The 22,895-nt window shown below is 52.5% G+C and overlaps 1 protein-coding gene and 1 long non-coding RNA gene across 2 annotated transcripts in view; both read left to right on the forward strand.

Annotated features, from left to right (window-relative positions):
- LOC138066874 (uncharacterized) overlaps nucleotides 1–8,639 on the forward strand; it is an 82,123-nt gene extending 73,484 nt beyond the window's left edge. The window contains exon 3 of the long non-coding RNA XR_011140489.1: nucleotides 3,311–8,639. This is a non-coding gene — a long non-coding RNA (uncharacterized lncRNA). The remainder of the gene's footprint in view (nucleotides 1–3,310) is intronic.
- Nucleotides 8,640–9,856: 1,217 nt separating this feature from the next.
- Nucleotides 9,857–22,895, forward strand: part of PARP1 (poly(ADP-ribose) polymerase 1) — a 33,916-nt gene continuing 20,877 nt past the window's right edge. The window contains exons 1-6 of the mRNA XM_068940143.1: nucleotides 9,857–10,171; nucleotides 12,417–12,579; nucleotides 13,467–13,585; nucleotides 14,769–14,983; nucleotides 20,500–20,596; nucleotides 22,223–22,339. Coding sequence (XP_068796244.1) covers nucleotides 10,052–10,171; nucleotides 12,417–12,579; nucleotides 13,467–13,585; nucleotides 14,769–14,983; nucleotides 20,500–20,596; nucleotides 22,223–22,339 — 831 coding nt within the window. The 5' untranslated portion in view covers nucleotides 9,857–10,051. The remainder of the gene's footprint in view (nucleotides 10,172–12,416; nucleotides 12,580–13,466; nucleotides 13,586–14,768; nucleotides 14,984–20,499; nucleotides 20,597–22,222; nucleotides 22,340–22,895) is intronic.

Genomic DNA, 22,895 nt, shown 5'->3' on the forward strand with positions numbered 1-22,895 from the left:
TTGATTTCTCAGCCTGTTAACGAAACGGAGCGTTAGAGCCCCTCCACCGCTCCCTGCAGCTCGCTGGTTCCTGCAAAGTGACGCTGCAGAGGAGGCCACGGGCGCCTCATCCCGGCCGCCTCATCTCCCCACGCGTCATCGAAAGCTGTCTGTGTCAAAAAGCCATGGCCACGTGGCGATGCCAGCGCCGGGTCCCCGCCGCCGCAGCGCCGCAGCGCCGCGCGCCCGGCCGGCCGGGGCGAGGAGGTGGTTGGCTCCCCGCCGCCCTGCCGAGAGGTGGCTGCCGGGAGAGCTGCCCTCGTGCGGCTCTTCTCTGGGTAAACAGGACTGCAGTTGCCGGGGCTGCTAATCCACCGCAAGGTTGGCTTAGCAGACAGAGAGATGCAGCTTTGCTTAAAACTGACGTATTGCTCCGAAACGTGCTGCCCGTCCCGTGGCCGGAGCGAGGTATTTCTCGTCGTTGCTTTGTCTAGTTCGTGCCGTATGCGATCGCTGTCCTGCGGGAGTGAACGCTCTGGTGCGCTGTATGGGCGGTTTGTCTGAAAATACGGTGCACGGTTAATCGGATTGTACCCGCTTTGCTTTGATCACAGCAGCGCTGAAGTGCGTGCCTGCGTCAGCCTCGCTCTTCGAGCTGGGGAGAGCAGCGGTCGGGGCTCCCGGCTTCTCCTTCCACCCTGCCCTCCCTCCCTGGTCGTTACAGAGCAAATTGTTTAAACAAGGCCTTTAGAATTAGGCCCCTAAATAAATACCAGACACTGAAATTAGTGGCTGGATTTTTTTCAGATTTGTGAGTCTCTCCGATGCCCTTAGAAAAGTTTTACTTGTGTTTGAATTTAGGACAAGGAATCCAATTAGCGTTTAAGCAACCCTCCAACAGTTATTAGTCACAATGAAAGACTAGGATTTCTTACCAGGAATATGTAGTTTAAAAAAAGACTGTCAAGATAAAATCCACACTTGGAAATATTTATTGACATGAACTTGTGTCACTGTAATAGTTAGAGCTGAGAAAGACTTCAGAACGCAAGCTGCATCAGATAAATGGTCACTGCTCCCTGTTGTGGGATTTAATACACGCAGCTCTTGGCTTTCTGAAGCCAGCTGATTCCCGCAGAGCCAGATGGGCTTTTTCCAGGCTATGACCCAGGCAGGAATATTTAGCTCTTCCAAACACTGTAAGTAAAGTTGAGCACTTAGCTAAACCCTGGGTCCCACCAGCAAGAGCCTCTTGCAGAATTTTGACAATTGAGAAAAAAGCGAGCTCCTACGTTTCTGGGCCCAGCCTGGGTCGTGTCTGAAGACAACCGAGAGCAAAAGAGCCCATCAGGAGGGTGGTGGGTGCCGGGCTGGCTGCCGTGGCGGGAGAGCTCCTCTTCAGGAAGCCGGCAGTGTGAGTTGCGCAGTAGTGTATCCTCACCTTGTCCGCGCTCGTTGGTTGCACTTAATGACTTGCAGGAATTAGTCACATAATGGGTGGTCAAAGACCTGAAAGATCATCTTGCTATTCACCTGGGCAGAGCTGCAGAGCATCGTTGAAGAAATACATGCGTGGCCGCCTCCTGACAAGAAGAGCCAGATACAGCAAAGAAAAGTCCATCTTTGCTGAGCTGGCAAAGCAAGGTCCCAACTGCTCGTGTCCATTAACATCAGACAGGATTTAGATTTAGGCTAAATTATGGGGACTCGCTGGGTCAATAAGTCAGTCCGTTTAAATTCCACACGATGCTGCAAGGAACTGTCATTGCAAGGATGGATTTGTTTCAGAGACGGGTGATGTCCGTAGAAGGCGTCTATAAATCTATGCAGCCTGAATCTAAGTAAGGCCAAGGCAGTGGAAATGCTACTTTCTTCTGCAGCCCATTAACACATTGCTGCTTGCAGTGTCATGAGCTGTTCTGCCCCTTTTAGCACTCTGGCTCTTCTTCCTTACTTTCTTCATTCGTTTTCGAGGACCAAAACTGGAAGCCATATCTAGACGCTCTAGCTGTTATCTTGTGCTGCACAATCGTCTGTATTTTGGCAGTAGTGCTGGGCCAGAGGATGCCCAGACTGGTGGCACAGATAAGGCAGGTATCCCATACCGCATGGTAGGGTCACTTGCCACGGGGCCAAAGCAGCATGGGGCTCCAAGCAGGACTCACCGTTTGGTTTCAATCCTATGCCGAGAGAAGGTGAATTTGAGGCTGGAGTTGGGGTAACTACCAGTCTTAACTAAACTCCTTTCCCCGTAATACTACAGCGTGCGTCTGCTGCATATGGAGCTCAAAGAAGGCATGTCCCTGCTCTCTCCCTTGGTTCATGCTTTTGAATCTTTCCCCTGCTTTTGCCTCATTCCTGTGGAAGTAAGGATTTTTATGAGCAGCATCCGTGCAAACAGGGCAGCCAGAGGTCACGGAGCAGCACGTGGATGAAGGCCAGCGCTTGGGGGTTCAGGTAGGGGCACAAGCTTCTGGGCATCACCCACACAAAAATGCAAGGTAGCCCTGGAGGGTGTTTGCCATAATTTTTTAGGAATGCTGCCTGAAGGCTGTCCAAATAGCTGTGGGATTAGCCCAGGATTTGGGAGACCTGCGTTCTGCTTCCTGCTTGGAAGTATCTTACTCGCCTTGGCAAGTAGCAGGACGCAGAACAGACCTCAGCGGCCCATTCATCAAGTGCTCATTTGTCTCCAGGGGGCCGTACTGAATGTTTCAAAGGAAAGCACTCCAGTAAGTCCTGGGATCCTCTCTTCCACATGTTAGGTCATCTCTTCCGCTCAGGACCATCCGTAGTTAGGTATGGGCTTAATCTCCAAAGCACAAAGCTTTATGTCCCTTTTAACATATGCCGTTAGGAGAGCTGAGTAATTTTCCTTTCTGCGCTGTGCCACAACGTCTTCCTCTGGCTGTAGACTCTCTGGTTTAATTAACCTTCCCTGAGAGTGAGTTTCCTTTTTACCCTTTTTTGATTTCCTACTCTCTAATTTCATCAAACAGTCCTTTGAGTGTCCGTGCCGTGTGGGGACTGTAAAACGGGGATAACCGCACAGTCCTCCTGTACGGGGGTAATGTCAGAGCGAATAACCCCGGAGCCTGGCCGGCACTCAGACACTAACTCTGCAAGTGCTGTGGGTGAACTCCAGCTCGGTCTGCCACTGGCTTCCGAGCTTGATCTTTCCCAGACCCAGGATGTGTAAGTCACACCACTGTTTTGTTACCACTAAATTTACTGAGGGAAGAGTGCTCAGTTAAGCTCCCAGTCAGTCTGAGATGCAGCTTCGCCTTTATCACCCCCTCCTTCCTTGCCTCTTCCCACTTCTTTTTCCCAGGCATCTGGAAAGCTAAAAAAAAACAGGTTTATTTAAAGAAGCTTTCTGAAGAATGGAGGAACCATCAGAGCTGCTTCCTGAAGAGCTCTGCGCTGGTCTGTAATGCAAAACTGCCGAGGAGGGCTGAGGAGAAAGGCAGCTCTGGGCACCAAAACCTCACCTCTGCCCCGTGGGAACCCTCTAAAATCAGCTTAAGAGGTTGTATATGTTAATTACCACCCAGGAGAGACGAGCTGTGGGAGACTATTAGGTCATTATGAAATACATTTTTTACAACTGCCGGGCAGCAGGATAAGCCCTCTGACTTATTCTACGTGAAGAAAAGAAAATCCAGAGCTCAGTTACATGTGCAGTGCCTGCCCAGTCCCGACCCCTTTCCCACTGGAGGTATCCCACGGAGGTGAGTGGGATGCACGCTTGCACGAGCAAGGAAGGCACAGCTGAGCCGCAGCCGGCTGTTGCCTGCAGCCCATCGCCTGAATGCAGACAGGGGTCATACCCGTCGTACTGATGATGTGCAGCGGCAAGAAGTAAATGGCTCTTCAACATAGAGAGGACGGCCTAGTACTGAACGGGTTTTTGTCGCAAAATTCTCACGCTGTCCAATACCACAGGCCAGGTTATAAAAGTGACAAATCGAGGTGCGAGCAAGAACAGTTCTGACTCCCCTCCAGGCAATAAGCAGCAGTGTTCTCTATGTATGTCCAACATTTTCTCACCCTTTACAAGTTGCTCAGCAGGGCGGAAATCCTGAAGAAAGGCATTCCTACGCATGTCAGAAATGGAGCCCAAAGCAACAGTGTCTGGAAGATTTAACACCAAAGACACTGCCAGTACAATGTAAGTGGAAGCGTTTGGTGCCGTGACATTGAAAGGCTTCGTGATGGCTTCCTGATGCCTGCGCTTGCAGAGCGCAGGAGGGGAGCTTCACCCCTTTCCCCACAGCTCCTCCAGCTTTTGGAGGAACCCACTGCTAAAGCTGCCCAGAAAGCTGAAGACAGTTTCCTGAAGTGCCGAAGGAATGAGCCAGGCACTTGGAAGCTTGGGACTTGGTTTCAAACCATGAGATATTCAACACTATCAGAGCTGGAATTTGTTGGGTTGCTCTTCTTTGCTGTTTTGGGGTTTTGCCTTTGGAGGTCAGAAGTTGCTGGGGGTGTCCGAAAGGTAAGTGAGATGCCTGCAGAGTCACAAGGCGCTGGAACCTGGGGCTCTAAGAGAAATCCCAAACATGCCAACATTTCTGATGAAGCCGGCGAGCCAGCCCCATTGACCAGCACTGAATCCCTTCCCTCCCCTCTACTCGAGCCTGCAGCGTGCGAGGCTGCGCTCCCGGGCACGTGCCCCTTCGGAGGCACCAGCCGTCGCCTGCGGCAGCCCCCCATCAGTATTTGCATTTGTGGCAGCTGGAGGTAACCAGTGGTTGTCTCTAAGGATTTCAGTGCTGTAGCCCCCAATTCCTGCTCAGGGAGGAAAAACAAACCTTTGGTCACACAGGTCCATGCGGCACTTGTCATCCAGCAGGATCCCAGAAGTCAGCAGGCTCCTGGGACTGGGAGTATTATTAGAAAGGGATTTAGATGGCCTGCATGGGATCCTGCAAATCACAGCTGCTTCGACTCCCCCTGCTCCTGCTGCAGCGCCTTGTCAAGCCTGGCACCCAAATGCTGCCAAGACTAGAGCTCCCGAAATGCCGGATTTGACTAAATGGATGGTCCACGAGGAAAGCAGCCTTGCAGACGCCACTTCTCACGGCTGCCGCCGGAGCTTGCTCTGCTTTCTAGCAAACCTGAGCCTCGGCCGCGCTGCTTGTGCTGCCGAGAGCCCCGCGGGAGCGCTGGCTCCCGAGGCGCCGCTGCCCCGGGCGAGAGGAAGGGACGTGTTACGATCCACAGGTCACGCCGGGGAAACAGAGACGCAGAGCGATGCGCGTCCGGCGTGATCAATAGATTTATGATAGGGATTAACGAAGCTTGGCTGCTCTACCGCCACAAACGGATGTCAGGATGACCGTTTGTCTACGGAGGAAATTGCACTGCAATAAAAAGTTAGAAGCGAAACAGTGTAGTTCCTGGTGTAGATATTCTTGTTTCAGAGCGAGAGTTATAACTGCTTATAACTATGCAACCTCCTGTACACAGACTCGCAAAACAAGGGTGAAAAGCTAAGGCCTGCAGAGTTGTTGAGCTCAATCTTTCCAAGCAGTGTGTTTGAGCTCATTTATGCAGAAGAAGCACCTACCCTTTTTGAAACACAACAACAAAAAAAGCAATAAACCCCTTTTCTTATAGCATTAATTTAGTGGCTTTCATTCACGACCAAATAAAAATCAGGCTAAACTTTGAACAGACATTTGTTACAGTCGTTTCCATTGCATGTTTTCATGCTTGCGTGCCTGCAAATGGCTGGGGCTGTTTTTCCAGACCATTTTATGATATGTTATGGACCCCCGCTGGCCTCTAGAGCGCAGGTTGCGGAACAGCGCTTTGGCTGTCAGACACTGCTGTCTTTCCCAAGAAGTGAAAACGGCCGCTGCAGCAGGCAACACCACCAGGTAGTTATTTCTCTTTTGCTGGAACCCCGTAAATAAATACCGTATAAACTGAAGGGTATTTTGAGGGGAACTGGACAAATTCATGGAAGAAAAATTCCCCTCTGGACGATGGTATGCGGGAACTCCAGCTCCAGCTCAGGAAATCCCTGGGCCGCAGCTCTCGGGAGGCTGGGGAATATCTGGGGGCGTTTGCACCGCTCGCTTGCCTGTTCCTACATCTGCTCCGGGCAGGCGGCCCCTGCAAGAGCTGAATGGCCCGAGGGCTTGTCTTGGGATGGCTCTTGCCGGTGAACCCTCCTTTGTGGGTAATGGGCATTTCTCTCGGAAAAGCCTGACAGAGCTGGGCAGCAGTACGTTTGCCGAATGTTGAACGTTTGCATGTGGTTCAAGAACCTCTGCAAAAAGTAATTTGAAATGTTTAAGCTTCTAGTGTGGTAAGCGTGTGAGCCTGACTGTGTGCGTGCAGCACCATCTACTGTATTACAGAGATTTTGGTTTTCCTCCTTCCCTGGAAGCGGGGCAGCGTGTGTGCTCAGCGCACATCTGTACCACAACTGCCATGCCCAGCACGGCGCGAGCCCGTGCCTTGGCGGAGGGCTGACTGGGAAGGCAAACGCTGCCTATGTTCACAGCAAGCGTACGAAATCCTTGGAGAGGGAGCGTACGCAATGAGGAGGGCACATTAAAATCTGACCGTACAGGCTTGCGGAGGTCCGGCTGCGACTCACACCTGTGAGCTGTCTGAAGCCCACGTGGGACTAAACATACTGCTTTCCTTGAACCCGCATTCAAGAATCGCTGTAAAACTCATGAAAAATACTTGTCGCGGGTTTGCAATAACTTCAGCGCTCTCCTCTCCCTCTGTCCGCTGGAGATACAGTACCAATGCCCTCTGCCGACATGAGAGGATATTGCCTCCCGGGATGTTGCCAGAAGAGATGGAAAGGCAACGCTTAGCTAAACCAAAGCGCCCTTTGGAGCCTTCTTCAGGATCTGTACCGTTATCCCCAGGGACCTGGGCAAGCTCCTGTCTGGGACTGAAATCACCTGGCCAGTATTTGGCTCCCGGATACCTGCTAAACACAAGCTCTCCCACCACCTATGAAGCCCCTTTTCACGGCAGGGTCCGATCTGGACGGAGCGGCTCTTTCACCAGAAGGAAGGGGTTTTTGCAGCCGGGGGGAGGGAAGCGGCCACGCGGCCAATTGACAACCTCCAGAGCTGCCCGCATGGCCAGAAAGCTCCCTGCACAAGGCGAGGCGGGTGGGGATCAGCCCCTCCATGATTGCCGGCCCGCGCAGCCCGGTCGCAAGGACGCAACGGTCCTGTCAGGTCGGAGCAATAACCCATCCGGCTCAGCAGCCTCTTTCCACCGGTGGCCGCCAGCAGGCGCCTAGAGAAGAGTTGAAGCAGATACGGAGCGATACCCCCTTGGGAGATTTTCTCAGGATGCCAAGATTGGTAACTCAAGATCTTCCTGAGCCACAGGCGCTGTCCTTCAGCGGAGGTCCTTGCTGCTGCGGGTATGCCTAATGCCGCCTTCCCCAGCCCGCGCCAGACGTTAGCCTCCACCACGTCCCACGGTAGCGCGCCCCACGCGTACGCGTCGCTCGTCTCAACCCGCCACCTGCGACCGCCGGGGAGCTCGCGGCGCTTGCAGCAGCCAGCGACCGCTCTGCCGGCCCTCTCCTCGCCGCCGGCGAGTCCCGCTGCCTCCTCCTCGGGCTGCCGAGCCCCGTACGGGCGCCCGCCGCGCCGCCGCACGTCCTCGCCGCCCTCGGCTAGGCCTTGCCCGCTCTGCCCTGTCCCCGAGGGGCGCAGAGCCGCCCGCCGCGACCGGCACGTGGTCAGGGCCCGGCACCGCAGCGCTGCCGTTCAACCCGTCAGCCCTGGTGCTGCTGCTGCCAGGGGGCCGCCAGCCTGCCGGAGGGGCAGAGCGGGGGCCGCGCGCCGCTCCTCTCGCCTGCGCGGGGGGGACGGCCCGTCCCGGCGACAGGAGGGTTTAACGGGGGGCGCGAGTCCTCGCTGTGACCCCCCTCTTCTCAGATTCGCTGTCTGCAGAGCGGCCGGCGGACACCTCCTCACCTTGGTTATTCGGGATGGCGGGGCGGCGGCGAGGGGCGGGTGAGGGTTACGGACAGGCCAGCCCGGGCCAGGGTCTGCCACTGTCGGGGTCGTCACTGGGGGCTGGGGGGCGCATACCTGAGGGGGACTTTTGCTTTTACGCGGAGGCCTCGAAGCCACCTCATCAGCATCTTCTGCGAACCGTAGGGACCGCGCCAGGCGGTTTTGTTTCGACCTTAAACCCTAACGCGTTATGATATCGTGTCTTCTTCGAGGAAGGACCGTGCACCATGTTTGAGTTCGACTCACCAGCTACAAGTCTATCGCTTATCGTCCTGCCTTCGGTTACCAGGGAGGAAAGCAGGCGGTCCCCGGCCGGGACGTCTCTTGCAGGACCGCGCGGCCGCCGGTGAGAGGCACCAGCTCCGCCGGGCGTCCGGGCGCAACCGGAGGGCTCACGAGGAGAACGGCAGAGGGCCACCAGACGGTTCGGCAGCCCCTCGGCCGGTGCTCTGCCTCTCCCTCCTCGCGCTCGGCCCCCCCGGTGAGTCCCACCGGCGCCCTGTGCTGGGCTGCAGCACCCGGGGTGCTCCTGTCCCCCCGGGGTGCTCCTGTCCCTCTGGGTGCTCCTGTCCCCCCCCAGGTGCTCCTGTACCCCCGGGGTGCTCCCGTTCCCCCCAGGTGCTCCTGTCCCTCTGGGTGCTCCTGTCCCCCTGGGTGCCCCTGTCCCCCCGGGGTGCTCCCGTCCCCCCCCGGGTGCTCCCGTCCCCCCCAGGTGCTCCTGTACCCCTGGGGTGCTCCCGTCCCCCCAGGTGCTCCCGTCCCCCCCAGGTGCTCCTGTACCCCCGGGGTGCTCCCATCCCCCCAGGTGCTCCCGTCCCCCCGGGGTGCTCCTGTCCCCCCGGGGTGCTCCCGTCCCCCACCCCCCCCCCGTGAAGCGTCGTGGTGACTCATCCTCCAGGCACAGGACCATCGGCCGGACCCATGGGTTCAGCCTCGAGGCGTTTCCCGCCTCGTCGCCTAGAGCATGAACTGCCAGGGGGGCAACCAGCGCGTTGCCCCAAGTTTGGGGCAAGCCCGGTTGGGGGGGGGGGGGCTCTTTCCAGAGGAGAGGTCACAGAAGCAGCTAAATCCTGTTGGCCCGCCGCGAGGTGCAGCCGCGAGGTGCAGCTCGTCCTCGGCCGCTCAGGCACCACCGCTCCCCAGGCCAGCGCAGGGGCAGCCCGGGCCCCCCCACCGCCCCCGGTCCCATGGGTGCAGCCCCAAAAGCGCTCCCGGGCGGGGGGCTCACCCGCACCCCCCCCCACACACACAGGCAAGCACACCACACACTCGCACACACGCTGACACGTGCACACCCCCCCACACACACGCATGCACACACAACACGCTCGCACATGCACGCCCCCTACACACGCGCACACAGCACACCCAACTCGCACACACGACACATGCCCGCTCACACAGACACAGGCGCACCCCCCCCACACATGCACACGCTCGCACGCGCAAACAACACGCGCAACACTCACGCGTGCACACTCCCTGCATGCAGGCAACCCCCCCACACGCGTGCACACCCCTACGCACACTCACTCATGCACACTCCGCACACACATGCACCCCGCCACACACACACTCCCCACGCACGCACACCCCCACACATGCACACACCTCCCCCACACGCACGCACCCCCATGCACAGTCCCACATGCACGCACACCCCCACACGCACCCCCATGCACTGTCACACACACACGCACACCCCCCCACATGCACACCCCCTACACATGCACACACCCCCCCCACATGCACACCCCCATGCACAGTCACACACACCCCCCCCACACGCACCCGCCCACTCCCACTCGCCCCCTCCCCCTTCCCCGCCGCCGCCACGTGACCCGCCGCCCCCCCGCCCCGCCCCCATTGATACAATGTAGCAAAGCGGAACGTTCGAGGCGCCACCAGGCGCGCCGAGTCGACGCCCGAGCGGTGGATCCGACTAGGCGGCGGAGGCGGGGAGGGGCGCTCGGCGCTCGGCTAGCGCACCCGGCGGGCGGAGGGACGGGCGGACGGACGGAGGGACGGGCGGACGGGCGCGGGTCGTGTCGGCGGGGGCGATGGCGGAGCCGGCGGAGAAGCTGTACCGGGCGGAGTACGCCAAGAGCGGCCGCGCCTCCTGCAAGAAGTGCGGCGAGAGCATCGCCAAGGACTCGCTGCGCCTCGCCCTCATGGTGCAGGTACCGCGTGGCGGGGCCGGGGCCGCGGGGCGGCGGCGGCTGAGCCTCTCTCCGCCCCGGATTTATCGGGGGGAGGGAGGGAGGGAGGGAGGGAGGATGAGTGCGGCGACTTGCGCGGCTCGCGGGGGCTGCCCGCGCTGCGCACCGCGCCTGCGGAAGGAGATAAAAATAAACACACAAAAAATAAACCAAAAACCCCCCACCCTTTCCCCGCCCCCCTTTTGGGGGCAGGCGGCGGCGCGCCCAGCTTCCCCCCCCCCCCCCAGCGCCGGGGGCGTGCGCGGCGGGCCGGAGGAAGAAAAACAGGGAGAAAAGGGGAAAGAGCAGCGTCAGCAGCCGTGGCGCCCACCCCCCTCCCCACCCGAAACCACCCGTCCTAACCGCCTGCTTGCAAGTCGTTGTCCCCCCCCCCCCCAAAAAAAAAAAAAACCCAAAACTGCTGGTTTCATGTGGTCCCTTCTGCCGCGGCTCCCTCTGCCTGCTCTGGGCCAGCAGCGCTCCTCGGACCGTGCTGCCCCTCTTCCCGCCCCCCGGGAAGCCCCTCTCGGCCCCTCCGTCAGCGCCTTGCGCTCCTGCTGCCGCGGAAGAAACCCGAGGCAGGCGGCAGCTCCCGCCGCGGCCCCCTCCTGCTGCAGCCGTCCTCGCCTTTGGGGGCTTTCCCCCCCAGGGAGCCCTGAGCCACGCCGGGGGGCCCGGCGCTTGGCGGGGTTGCTGGCACCCGGTGCCGCAGCCTCAGCTCTTGTCCAGCTTCTGCTTCCAGCTGGCACTTAGCAATTTGTGTTATCTGCACGTGTGACGAGAAAGCACTCCTGGCTCCCCTTTTTTCCCCGAAGCTTGTTTAGGAAACTGTGGTCTGGAGATAGGTGCGCTGGGAGAAGCTGAGTAAACAAGGTCGGGCTCGCCTGGAGGTTTTGTTTCCCAGGCGGAGTGCAGTTGTGCTCCAGGCGCTCGGCGGTAGGGGAGGGCTCCCCACCGCTCGCGAGGTTGTCCCCAAGGGTCTGTAAGCTCTACCCCCTCCTGTGCACCCCTGTGCCTTACCCCCCCCCTCCCCCCCCCAAAGCCTTCATGGGGGGAAAAGGCTGTGGCTTGACTCTGGTGCCACGAGGGGTCTACCACAAAAATGCTGGGTGCCTTTTCTGCAGCTAAGGGATGGCCAAGCTGTGGTGTCACGGGGGGTGCGTGAGGCTGCCCAGCACACCGAGAGCAACTCCCACGGGGCTGCTGTGCCCTGAGGTTACTGTGCCGTCCAAATCCCTGCTCACGGGAGGAGCCCGGCAGCTGGAAACGTGAATGCCCTTTCACGGTTTTGGCGGGAGGTTAGGTGGTCATCCAGGGCTCCTGGCTCTCCTAGTGCCATGCTGTGATCCTCAGAAGCCCTTTCCTCCTCCGTCCTGCTCGTGGGCAAAGCTTTGCTGTTGCGTTTGGTTCTCCTGTCCGTAAGTGGTACGCAGAAGGCTTTCCTAGTTCATTAATTCTGTATCTTTAGTAATAAAAATAATAGTACAGCACTGTGTGTTATTAATACAGCCATTGTTTGTGTACATCCCTCGGAGCCAAACCGCTAAGCCGTTATTTTGTCTGATTGGTAACCGGAACGATGTCGGGTTGGTACTTGATGTGTCTGAGTCATGACCGAGCAGCGCGCTTCCCCGGCGAGGCTGGTACAAGGCAGGGTGCTCTGGATTTGCTCTTTGGGGAAGGAGTTAGGTTGTGGTTCTGTCCTGATGCAGAACTTCTTTGGACTGTAATGTTGCTCTGAAGTTTTGCCTCTGCCTCCTGCAGCTCCCTAGGCAGGAGGCTGTAGTGGATAAATCCCCCGGAAAACAGCGCTTGGCTTATCCACTGTCTTTGTTTCGATTGCTCATCCCTGCCGATGGCCTGATTCTCATTGAGAAGAAACCTCTCCTTGTCTGCTCAGGGTTGGTATAGCCCTGCTGAGGCTACAACCTTTTTTTTTTTCGAGTAATGTGGAAGGGCTAAACAATAGGGTGACAAACTGCTTAAGCTGGGTAGACTCTCTTTCTGCATGTATCCCCTTTGAGTCCTCTCCCCAGGCACCTCGTCTGTCACGTTGGATTTTCTTCCTAGGCTTTGTCCTAAATTGCAGATATCTTTTTAATTGGAAAAAAAAAATTACTTGTGTTTACCCAGATATTTCAATTTTTATCTCCCTTCCCCCCCCCTCACCCTCCCCATGATGCTGTCTGACTGGCTTCATCTTGGCCTAATTTTACTTTCTTCCTAGTCGCCCATGTTTGATGGCAAAGTCCCTCACTGGCATCACTACAGCTGCTTCTGGAAGCGGGCTCGAATTGTGTCCCATACGGACATCGATGGCTTCCCTGAGCTCCGATGGGAAGATCAGGAGAAAATCAAGAAAGCCATTGAAACTGGAGGACCTGGAGGAGGTAAGCAGAGGTGGTGTTGTGATGAGGCCAAGCAGGTGTTCAGAGGTTCAACAGGAAGCGTGCTTTCTGTTGTCAAGCTATTGACAGATTACAGTTAGGTGATTACCCTGTCCCTTCAGGAAGTGAGGTGGGCAGAATTGCCATGGTGACGGCGCACCGCAGACTAGGAAGCTGGCAATATGGTCTAGCCTCTGAAACCAGCAAGGGAAAAACAAGGCAGTTGGCAGATGCATTGACAGATATTCTTGTTTTCATGCCTGGTGTATTTTGGTTTCAGTTCCTTAACGTTAACAAATGCTTTTGTAGTGTGTCGTTTTAACGATACCTTCACTGTAGCACATGGCTATCGTGGCTCTTCCGTATTGTTGCCCGGCGAACTAATGAATCAGGGAAGCGAGTGGGAAGGAGCTGGGTACAGAGCGGACTAAATCCACCCAATCTTTATATAAACTGAGCATACTGGGCAGTTTTAGATTGATGTCTGCCTGTTGAAATGTAGTAATACTAAAGTAAAAGGAAACTGGCACTTGGTAAGAGGAGTTCTGTTTTGAAGCATGGCTATTTGTGACTGCTGTTACAGTCAATTCTTCAGTAAGATCTCATTTCATACTACTTAGAAAAGAGGTCAGCTCTGGGTACCTTGGAAAGTCCTCAAAAATCCTTTGAGCAGCCCTCAGCAATTGCTACTTGCTTAAACTCTTCATGCTTTAAAAGTGCTTTTGAGCATGGACTGATTATTTTACTCTGTATTCACATTCTTGACAGGTGGTTTGCTGGAACACAGGGATTTATTAATCCAGACTGCTAACAATCTGGGACAGAGAATAATAATAACTTTACAAAAAGGCCTTTTAAAGCCAAACTCTGTATTTGCCTTTGCCCTCTAGGAAAAGGAGGGGACCAGGAAGTAGGTGGCAAGGCTGAGAAAAGCCTAAATGACTTTGCTGCAGAATATGCCAAGTCTAACAGAAGTACTTGCAAAGGCTGCGAACAGAAAATAGAAAAGGTGAGGAGCTTTTCCTCGTTCTCCGACTTTTGTCTTTTCTCCCGCTGCTCCCAGTTCAAACAGTGACTTTTATAATTGCTTCCTGCCTGCCTTGCCTATGGAAGGCACTTGCAGAGTTGCACTTCTGTGTGTAAAGAGCAGCTGTGTCCTGGACAGCTGGCAATAAAGGCATCCCTCAGGCTGGAGCCTGGGTTTTGGACCTGCTGATATGGGGGTGTTTTGTTTGTTTGTTTGGGTTTTTTGTTTTGCTTGGGCCTGGGACCAGACTGCAGCGCTGCTCACCAGCGTTTCTGTGGCAAGAAGACCACCACAAACTACCTTTTGCTTGTTGGAGCATGTCAAAGGTGTCAGCCTCTTCCTCCTCCTCCTCAAGACGAGTTCTGTTCGTGTGCAGTGTTTCTGTATTACCTCGGTGCAGGCATACAAAACTAGTGATGCAGCTCATTAACACCGTGTCCTGCCCTATAGCTGAGCATGTCTCAGCGCTCTGCTTTTAAACAACATTGGCAAAATGAGATTCTGAGCCTCTCTGTACTGATGGATGTGAACGGCCCTCACCTGTGCAGGTCTAAACACCGGTTCTGGTGTGTTCCTGTCCGCAGAAACATTGCAACTGCTGAATAGACATACCTGTACTGGAGCGTGAAGGACTGGAGTCTAAAAACACCTAAAACAAGTAGTTATCGGAATCTGAAAAGTACTTTGCAGTAAGATGAGACGGGAAGTTCACAGCTCTTTGGATCTTGGTAGTGCTGATGCTCAGCGTTAGGGACGTAAAGCTAGCTTTTGGAGTTCCCTGCTTAGAGTTTGGTCACGTGAGCTTTGCTTGTTCAACTTTACTGGGAGTCAGGGAGTTGAGTGAGTGAAGACTGCAAGGAGTTTACCTGTTGGAGGGGTTTATTGAGCAGAAAACTACTTAAAAGGCTGGATTCTCAACTTTACCAAAGTTGAGAATCTCTTTCAAATTGAAGTATATATGGAAAAATTCAATCCAGAAGAAATATTCAAGAAAGCAGAGGAGCTTAAGTGACGGGGCTTTAATAAAAGTTACAGCTGTAGATAGAGGAAACATTGCTGTTCTGCAGCTGTTCAGGAATTACTTTATTTGTGATGAGCTTATTAACATCTTGTTCTTCCTAGGGCAACCTAACGATTGCTCTTGTGTCACTTTAACCTGCCTCAGGGCCAGATCCGAATTTCCAAGAAGATGGTGCATCCTGAAAAGCCGCAGCTGGGAATGATAGATAACTGGTACCACCCGGACTGTTTCGTGAGCCGCCGAGCAGAGTTGGGCTTCCTCCCGACGTACGGGGCCGCTCAGCTCTTGGGCTTCGGGATCTTGAAAGCTGAAGATAAAGAAACTCTGAAGAAGCAGCTTCCAGCTACCAAGAGCGAAGGGTACGTAGGGAGTATGAGAGAGCGTTACCTAAAGGTACTATTACTTGTCTTCAGATGCGTCTATGATGACTGTTTTTTAGTGTTATTGTCTCTCTGAAAACGAATAGCAGTTGTAGGAGGTGCTGGTCGTTCCCGTGATAATAAGCAGTGACAACAGGCAAGTTGCCCATCGCTAGGAGTTGGCAGTCCAAGTGCTCCCTGTGATTGCATAGAGAAAGCACAGAGACCAGCAGCTGTGACTTGGAAAACTGATGTAGGGCTTTCAGCCATAAAGTAATGCGTGCTTTATACAAATGAATGCTGGGCTCTGCGTCTCCTGTGTGATGCTGTTATCAGTGATGGTTTCCCTGTTCTAATCACTTGTAAGAGAATTGATTTGACGTGTCTTATCTATGAACGGCTGATTTGTGACAGGCACTGATTCTGGTAATATTGTGTATTGGCTGAGTAGTGCTGATGCTTGGATGCTTTTGTTTGCCAAGTCTTTTATGATAAGACTGAAGGTTCATTGCCTTATATTGAAATTTCTAGCTAGAGGCCCTTGACAGAACTTGTAGTGACAGGAAAAGTGCTTTCAGGTTGCTTCTTAACATCGGTCAATCTTTCTCTGTTAATGAAGGCTTTTGATACTTGTTTTTGAAGTAACTTAGATTAGAGTTACGGTTCATAATGCAAGCCACTGTTGCGTAGTCCCCATGAAGGAGAGAACGTGAGGTGTTGCTGAGGTCTACAAACAGAAAAGAAGTTGTAAGACTTCAGGCTTCTCCAGGTGCCTCATAGACTGAATTCAGCTCTACTTTTGCCAGGATTCAGTGTGAAACTGCCCAGTGAGGCCAACGTTGGGGTCTGAGGGAAAACCTAGCTGGGTCAAATCTGTGCAGTCTTTTTCAGCGTTGGTTCTCCAGATGTATGTCTGATGGGCACGGAGTGCTGTTCAGAACCTCGCATCCATCTGAGTGATGGATGTGACCTATGTGTCGTTGCGATGCTGCCATTCAGCTTCCGCACTTTATGCTCAGCTTGGAAACAGTTGCTCCAGAAACATTCAGCCGTGGTGGAGGTGCTGCAAGGAGGGTCCTGCAGCGCTGCACGAGCGAGTGCTCCTCAGGGAACCCTGTCAGGTGCCTTGCTTCTCAGCTAACTCAGCTGAACGACTGCAGGCTGAGGTCTTTCTGAGCGTGAAGAACTATCTGTCACTTCCAGGCGACCTGCCATCTTTTTACACAGGCCACTCTGCCGCTGTGCGTGTTGCAGGATGTAAGTAGAAGTTCCATGGTTTAATTTACTTGCAACTTTTCAAGTAGTGCTCTGCTTTGTATGCAGAGGTGAGTGCTCAGCTTTGTCCTAGGGCAGTGCATGTGTTTAAGGAGGATATTTTTAGTTTTCTCCCAGGTCTTTGGCAGAGCCCTAGAAGTTGTGCAAGTGTTTCTCTTGCCTGCCCTGCCTCTCCTTTCCTGGGCCGCTTCTGGGATGCTATTCAAATTATGAAGGCTTTGCAAAGATAGGCCACAACATAGTTTGCCAAGTCACTGTGTAAATAAGAGTCTAGAACTGCAGTGGAACAAAGCTTAGATTGGTGAAGTAGAGTAATGTAAACTGGGGCGTTATGCCAGAAAAGCAGCAGGATCTCTCATCTTTCCTGCTTTCCAAGCACTGCATGAGCGAGCCCTTCAACCATGAAGGTATTGGCTGGCTCTTATGCTCCACTACCCTTCTTTTGCTGTTTAGACTGGGTGCTTGAGCCAAGGGTATTAAGGGTCAATTGGAAAAGTAGTTATCTGTCAAATAAACTGCATAAGTGAGGGAGGAGGGTGACTGTTTGTCAAGAAAGCACAGAAATTCTGAAGGAGGAGGAGGCGGCGGGGGAAAAAAAGCTTGAAAAAGATGCCGATACCTCTGATGATTCGTCTTGTGAGTTCAGTCAAATAACAGAAATTAATGACAATTTACAGCATCTTACAGAAATGACATTACAGCATCTGCTGTAGGTGAGATTCCGAAAATGATCTTTAAAGATGTCTATGCTTGTACTGGATTCAAGTTATATCTTGACTCAAATGTTGTCTCTGCAACTCGGATACGGCACGTCCAAACTTGCGTGCTGCTTCTGTGTGCCTAGCCCATACGCCACGGAGGAGCTCAGCAGACTTTTGGACTACCCTGTCAGCCCTTTCTGTAAGGGTAGTAGCGTTATCCGCTTGTGTACGAGAGGCACGGAGCCGAGCCGTCTAGAACAGGTTAGAATGCTCCTTCCCCCTGAAGGACAAAAACAGGAAGGTTTCCTACAAGGGTCCTGGCTCCTTTCTGTAGTCAGCTCTGGGTGAGACATCCTGACCCTCGCCCAGGCTCAGGGCTGTCGTGCCTGAGGGCCAGCACTTTGCAGTGCCAGGGAAGGAGGTCTTGTGTCCTTGCTGGGGGCTCCTGGGCAGGAAGGAGTGCTCCCCTACTCATGTAGGAACTGCAAGAGCAGCTTGCCAGCACCCTTGGACTGCGCTTCTTTGGTAGCGTATGTTTAGCCCTTCTGCTCCAGGCTGTAATGCTCTCCTGTATTTTTCTGCCTTGCTTGCCTGGGTAGAGTTGCTGTCTTGCATTACGTTCGCTAAGGACAGAAGCAAAGTGTCGTTCTAGAGACATCGTCATGCAGCGCAGGATTAAATGCAGTAGTTGCGTGAGACGCAAAGCGAGTACTCCTGTCAGGAGCAATCCCTCAGTCCTTTAGAGAGAGGAGGAGGAGAAGGGGAGTTCCTGTTCTTCCTTGTGCCTTTTGCTGGCTTTATTCAGGATTGCCATGACTCCTTTCCCCTTTGCTCTCATTTTAGAGAGGGGAACATGAAAAATAGAGTAGATGGTAAGAAGGGGCCAGGCTGGAGTGGGCCAGTTCGCCACCTCTTCAGCTTCTTCAAAGTTGGGATAAAATTTGTAGTTCTATATCCCCCGTGAAGGTGAGAAGAAGTGATTTGTGTTGGCTGGTAAGTACTGGTCTTTTTAAACAAGCTGTTGTTGAACTGTACCTGTTGAATGCGTAAAGACTGGCCCTTCCCCAGTAGGTGCTACCGCATGCGCCCTTTCTCCTGGCTGCTGCTCACAACGTGCAGTGTGTCTGGTCCTGGGCACAGGAGATGAAATGAATGCATGTGTCAGCGAGCGTTCATTTCATCAATTGTTCTAAAACTTCCCATTTGTAGCTTGTAGATACACGTGCGAGGTGAATTCAGCTTTGCCCTTCCCTTCCCTGGACTGTATAAAACGATCACTGGTGCTTGCTAAGTCTCTGGCATAGCCAGGCTGCTGGCAGAAGATGGTGCTTGACAGCTTTATGCCTCTGCCTGCAATCCAGATGATTGCTCCTGCTGTGCAGTTTGCTCAAGTGGCTGGAACAGGTACAGTAATTGCTCTGTCAGGGGAGGGCAGCCCACTGCCCCCTCGAGTCTGAGGAGAAGCCACCAAAAACGTGAGTCACTGATGGGATTTGGATGCTTTCCCTTGGTCCTGGGGCCTCTCAGCGGTGCGGTTGGCTTCCGGCAGCTTGCCTGCTGGCTCCTCTCCTTTCGGAGAGGAGACCAGTTGCTGCCTAGGAGTGAATCTTGGCTTGCTGGAGCCAACCTGCTTCTGAGGCTGCCTGGAGAGAGGTGCTTCAAAAACTGGGGTCCCCATTCAACCCAGTGCTTGAGCACCCAACGTAAACGCTTACATCGCTAAGCCCTCTGGCTTGGGAAGGCTTAGCAGAGCGCTCTGCGGTTGAGCTGGTATGTTTTTCCCAGGTAATGCTGGGTAGCTGTGACTGATTTAAAACTTCCCAAAGTTGTGATCCCTGTGGGATGGCATGCTGTACTTTGTGGGCTCGGCAGACACTCTGGGCTTGCCCTGCTCCGGTGCCCGCAAGGGGCAAGGAGAGGAGAGTGCAATTTGTTTGTCCTGAAGGGATTTGAAGGCACTGCCGCGTTTGAGCGGTAGCCAGCCATGCTGCCCTGGGTGAGGCTTGCACGCCTGAGGAAACAATATGGAACTTCCCTTGTGAAATACAAGCATTTGCTGGTAGCAAAGTGAGGCTTCTTTCGTGTGTCCTCTAGGGCAGGGTAACTTGCCGTGCAACCCCACCTCAGGCTGATGGGACCTTGCAGGGGGACACCTGAAAGAAGGAATCTGCTACAAAATTAGCACCTTCAGGATATGCAAAGTGGTATGAGCTATGCTTTGGTCTTTGGTGTTAATGAAGGGCTGCTGGTAGCCATTGCAAATAAACTCAGAATTCGGCCCAGTCTTGGGCCTAGGACGGTTTTACTAGAACTTACAGGTCGCTAACGTCTAAGTCTTCGGGGAGAGTGCTCTTAACATCATCCTGCAGCTTTATAGCTTATAAGCTTTAGTACTAGGTCAGTCTTAAAGGTAGCAAAGCTAGAAGGTCAAATGTCTAAAATTGTGAGTATGAGTTACAAAGAACGTTTACTTTGTCTTAACCATCAGTCACAGCTTATAAAGTTAAGCTACAGATTCTTTGTTAAAAAGAAGGCTGGCTGATGTTCCTCAGTGATGGCAGCTCTCTCAAAATCGAGCATGAGATCGAAGCAGTGTGCATGTTCTGCCTCAAGTTTTGGGTCTCTCCTGCTTCGAGTGGGGTGAAATTTCCTCGTAGCGAAAACACGCGCTGATTTCATTTACTGCTGTCAATGTATCTTGAAACCAGGCAGACCGAGAGGATGACACCTGTCTCTGGAAGCGATCTTCCACTGAGGTCTTCCGTCATTCTGAAATCTGCCGCAATGCTCCTGGCTTTCATTTGGCCTCCTCTTCTTGCCAGTCATTCTTGAGCAAAGCTTTCTCAAATTCTCCCTGCTCTGCTCTAAGGTCCCAGCTAATAACAACAAAATTCCTCGCACGAAACTGCACGGTAGCGGATTGGTGAAACCGGTATCAGCCTGGAAGTAACTTAAAGCAGAGAGTTCCTCCTATCTGATTTCGGAGACCTGACTTAACTCTTCTCTAAAGAGAAATTAGCTGGGAAATACCTAGTTTCCCAGTGTGCTGGCTTAGTAAAGTTACTATGTGGGCTGTCGTTTGTCTCAAAAGTATGTACTGCCTGAGCTGAAAAATCAAGCTACTGATGCAGCTGAAAGACACAATAGTCTTTTTAACTTGCCTTGCTATAGTTCCTCAGCTTATTTGGAGAGGTATATTTAGATATACTCAATGATTCTTAAATATGTTTTTGGAGTAACTAATACAGGTGTAGATGAATATACCTGAAAGTCGAAGCGTTGCAGTATTTTATATGTTCTGCCAGATCAAGCAGTTATCCTGTGGAATAGCTCTATGTGCACCTGACCTGATCAAGGCTTTTCCTTTGCAGAGCCAAGTACGTGTCTACAATCTAGCACTGAGGAATTTGAAAAATGGGCTTGCCTGCCAAAATTCAGCATATTCAAGCCTCTGCAGATATCAGCAGTCAGCAAAGTGAGCTCTGGTAATTGCTGGACAGTCACTTGAATAACTTCCTTTCATGTTCCTTTCTGTCTTAGAAAGAGAAAAGGAGAAGAGGTAGATGGAAATGCAACTGCGAAAAAGAAACAGAAAAAAGAAAAAGAGAAAGAATCAAAGCAGGAGAAACTGCTGAAGGTGAGTTTTAGCTAATCAGGTCTGTAAAACTGCCTCTTAGAGCATAGCGTCAGGCACTAATTAAAGCAGGGCTGCAGCACAGCAGGCAGCCGGTTCTCATGTCTTGGCACACAGGATCCCCTTTCATTAAGGCTTTGCTGAAGGTAGTTCACCCTGCGGCTGTGTCCTGAAAGATGAGGGAGGAAAACCCTAGGACTTGTGTTTATTGGATTCGAGTAGATTAGGTTAAATGCCTTTTCTCTCAGGGAAGTTGGTTCTGTGGTCTTTCCTGTATTGTCTGGTTGTAGCAGCTGAAACTCGGAGACTGAATACCGTTGCAGAAGAGCTAGGAACTCAATAAAAAGCTTATTGTAAAAATTAAACAAGAGAGTTATCTAGATTAATGAAAGTCATACCTTCTTCACCCTCCGGGGAGCTGTGTTCAGTTCTTCAGTAGAAAGTATGATAAATCACAGCTTTCTGCCTTTTGTTTTCTAGAATATTGTGGGAAGAATTCCTGAGGGAGCTTCAGGAATTTTGTAGTCATTGGAAGTCTGGCCTAAGTACTCTCTAAAAAAAAATCAATTTCAGCAAAAGCTGCTGTTAAAGTCTCGGTGTTGCTGTAGAAAAATGGTGCATCTGCCTTTGAGTTGAAGTTTCCTTTTTTGTGTGTGTGTGTGGTGGTAGCTTAATCTCTAGTGAAGCACAGGTGAGACATTATCCAGGTTTCAATGCTGAAACGCAGACATTCAGGACACATCAAGTTATTTTGGGGATCGGGATTAGCTTTGGGCCCATGTTCACTTAATGGGGGTTTTTAGCAGTATTTCATCAAGCATGACCATTGACACTGGGGGGAGGGGAAGAAGTTTAACACACTGCTAACCAGTTGTCACAGAGTAGACGTCGTCTGTGAGGACAGCTGATGAAAAAACACATTCAGACACTACCTGAGATGTTTTTAGAACATTTCTTTGCTGCCTAACCCTGTTACCTTTGGTGGAAAGGCCAAAAGAATGTCCAGTCTCATCTGCGATGCTTGAAGAGGCTGATCTGTAGAAATTCCTCTTACGCTCTTGTGGCTTAAAACAAGGACACCACCTATCAGCATTTGGGACTTGTGTTTTATTGCATGGCTTGGGTACATCGATATCTCTGCTTTTTGCAGTGTGAACTAGTTTAGTGATATTTACAAAGGCTTTTGAGAACTCACCAAAGGTAAAGCGTGATAGAACCACGGATTCCACTCTACCTGAAAATTAGCTGCCTTGTTAATATGATTTTTTTCTTTTTCTGTGGGATAGTGCTGTAAATGTTACTCCATGGCATTTTTTGCCTGCGTACATGACGGAGAGGCACTGGTATGTACAGAATCCCACAAGGTTGTCCTTCCCATGTGCGATCTTGAGAAGAGACAAGATGCGTTGCAGCCATGGTGTGTTCTTATATTCATACTGAACTCTGAAGCGTGTGACTGTAAAGAACTGTTTCAGGTGTTTGTAGTAAAACATGTGACTTTCCATTTCTCACAGGCTGTTTTAAAACCATGGGTTTGTTGAAACCTTGTCCACGTACTGCAGTTTCAGGAGTGTTGTTCATAGAAAGTTATTGACTGCAAGTGCCTAAACTGCCAGCTTTTGTCTACAGGAGCAGACGGAGCTGATCTGGGGCATCAAGGATGAGCTGAGGAAGGTCTGCTCCACTAACGACCTGAAAGAGCTGCTGATAGCCAACAAGCAGGAAGTGCCGTCTGGGGAGAATGCTGTGAGTTGAGGCATAGTTGCTTTGCGTGTGTACTGGATCCTTGAATCGGTGAAGCTGACCCAAACTGATATTCCTGCAAGGTCCACGAGTCTGAAGCGCTTTCCTAGCATAACACGGCAGACAGAAATTGAGTGCCAAACCCAGTCCTTTTGTCCCTGGACTCTGATGATATTGCTGTTATGCACTTAGGAAGGAGCTGTGTGGTGGTGTCTGCCCAATTCAATTCCTTGATCTCAGTGATGTGTCCTTATTCTGCTGTGCACAAACTGGTCCGTGTCTTGTTGCTGCTGGCTTTTTAAGAGCAAGTTGGTTGTGGCATGTATTTATGAAGACTCTGTATACGGAGTTTGGGATGGGATGTGATAAGTGTCCAGACGCAGAGTAGTCGAGAAGCACTCTCTGGGTAGGAAAATTGGGATTGCCTGAACCAGCCCTCCCACCTAAGTACTCAGGTGCAATGTCTTGTCTCTTCCTTTGCTGTTTCTGCACTGTTGCCTGGTCAGGTGCAGTGTAGTAGGCATGCTGTCTTGAATGCAGAGTCCAGATAGGAGAGGTT

Source organism: Struthio camelus, chromosome 3 (assembly GCF_040807025.1).
Source record: "Struthio camelus isolate bStrCam1 chromosome 3, bStrCam1.hap1, whole genome shotgun sequence".
Lineage (NCBI taxonomy): Eukaryota > Metazoa > Chordata > Aves > Struthioniformes > Struthionidae > Struthio > Struthio camelus.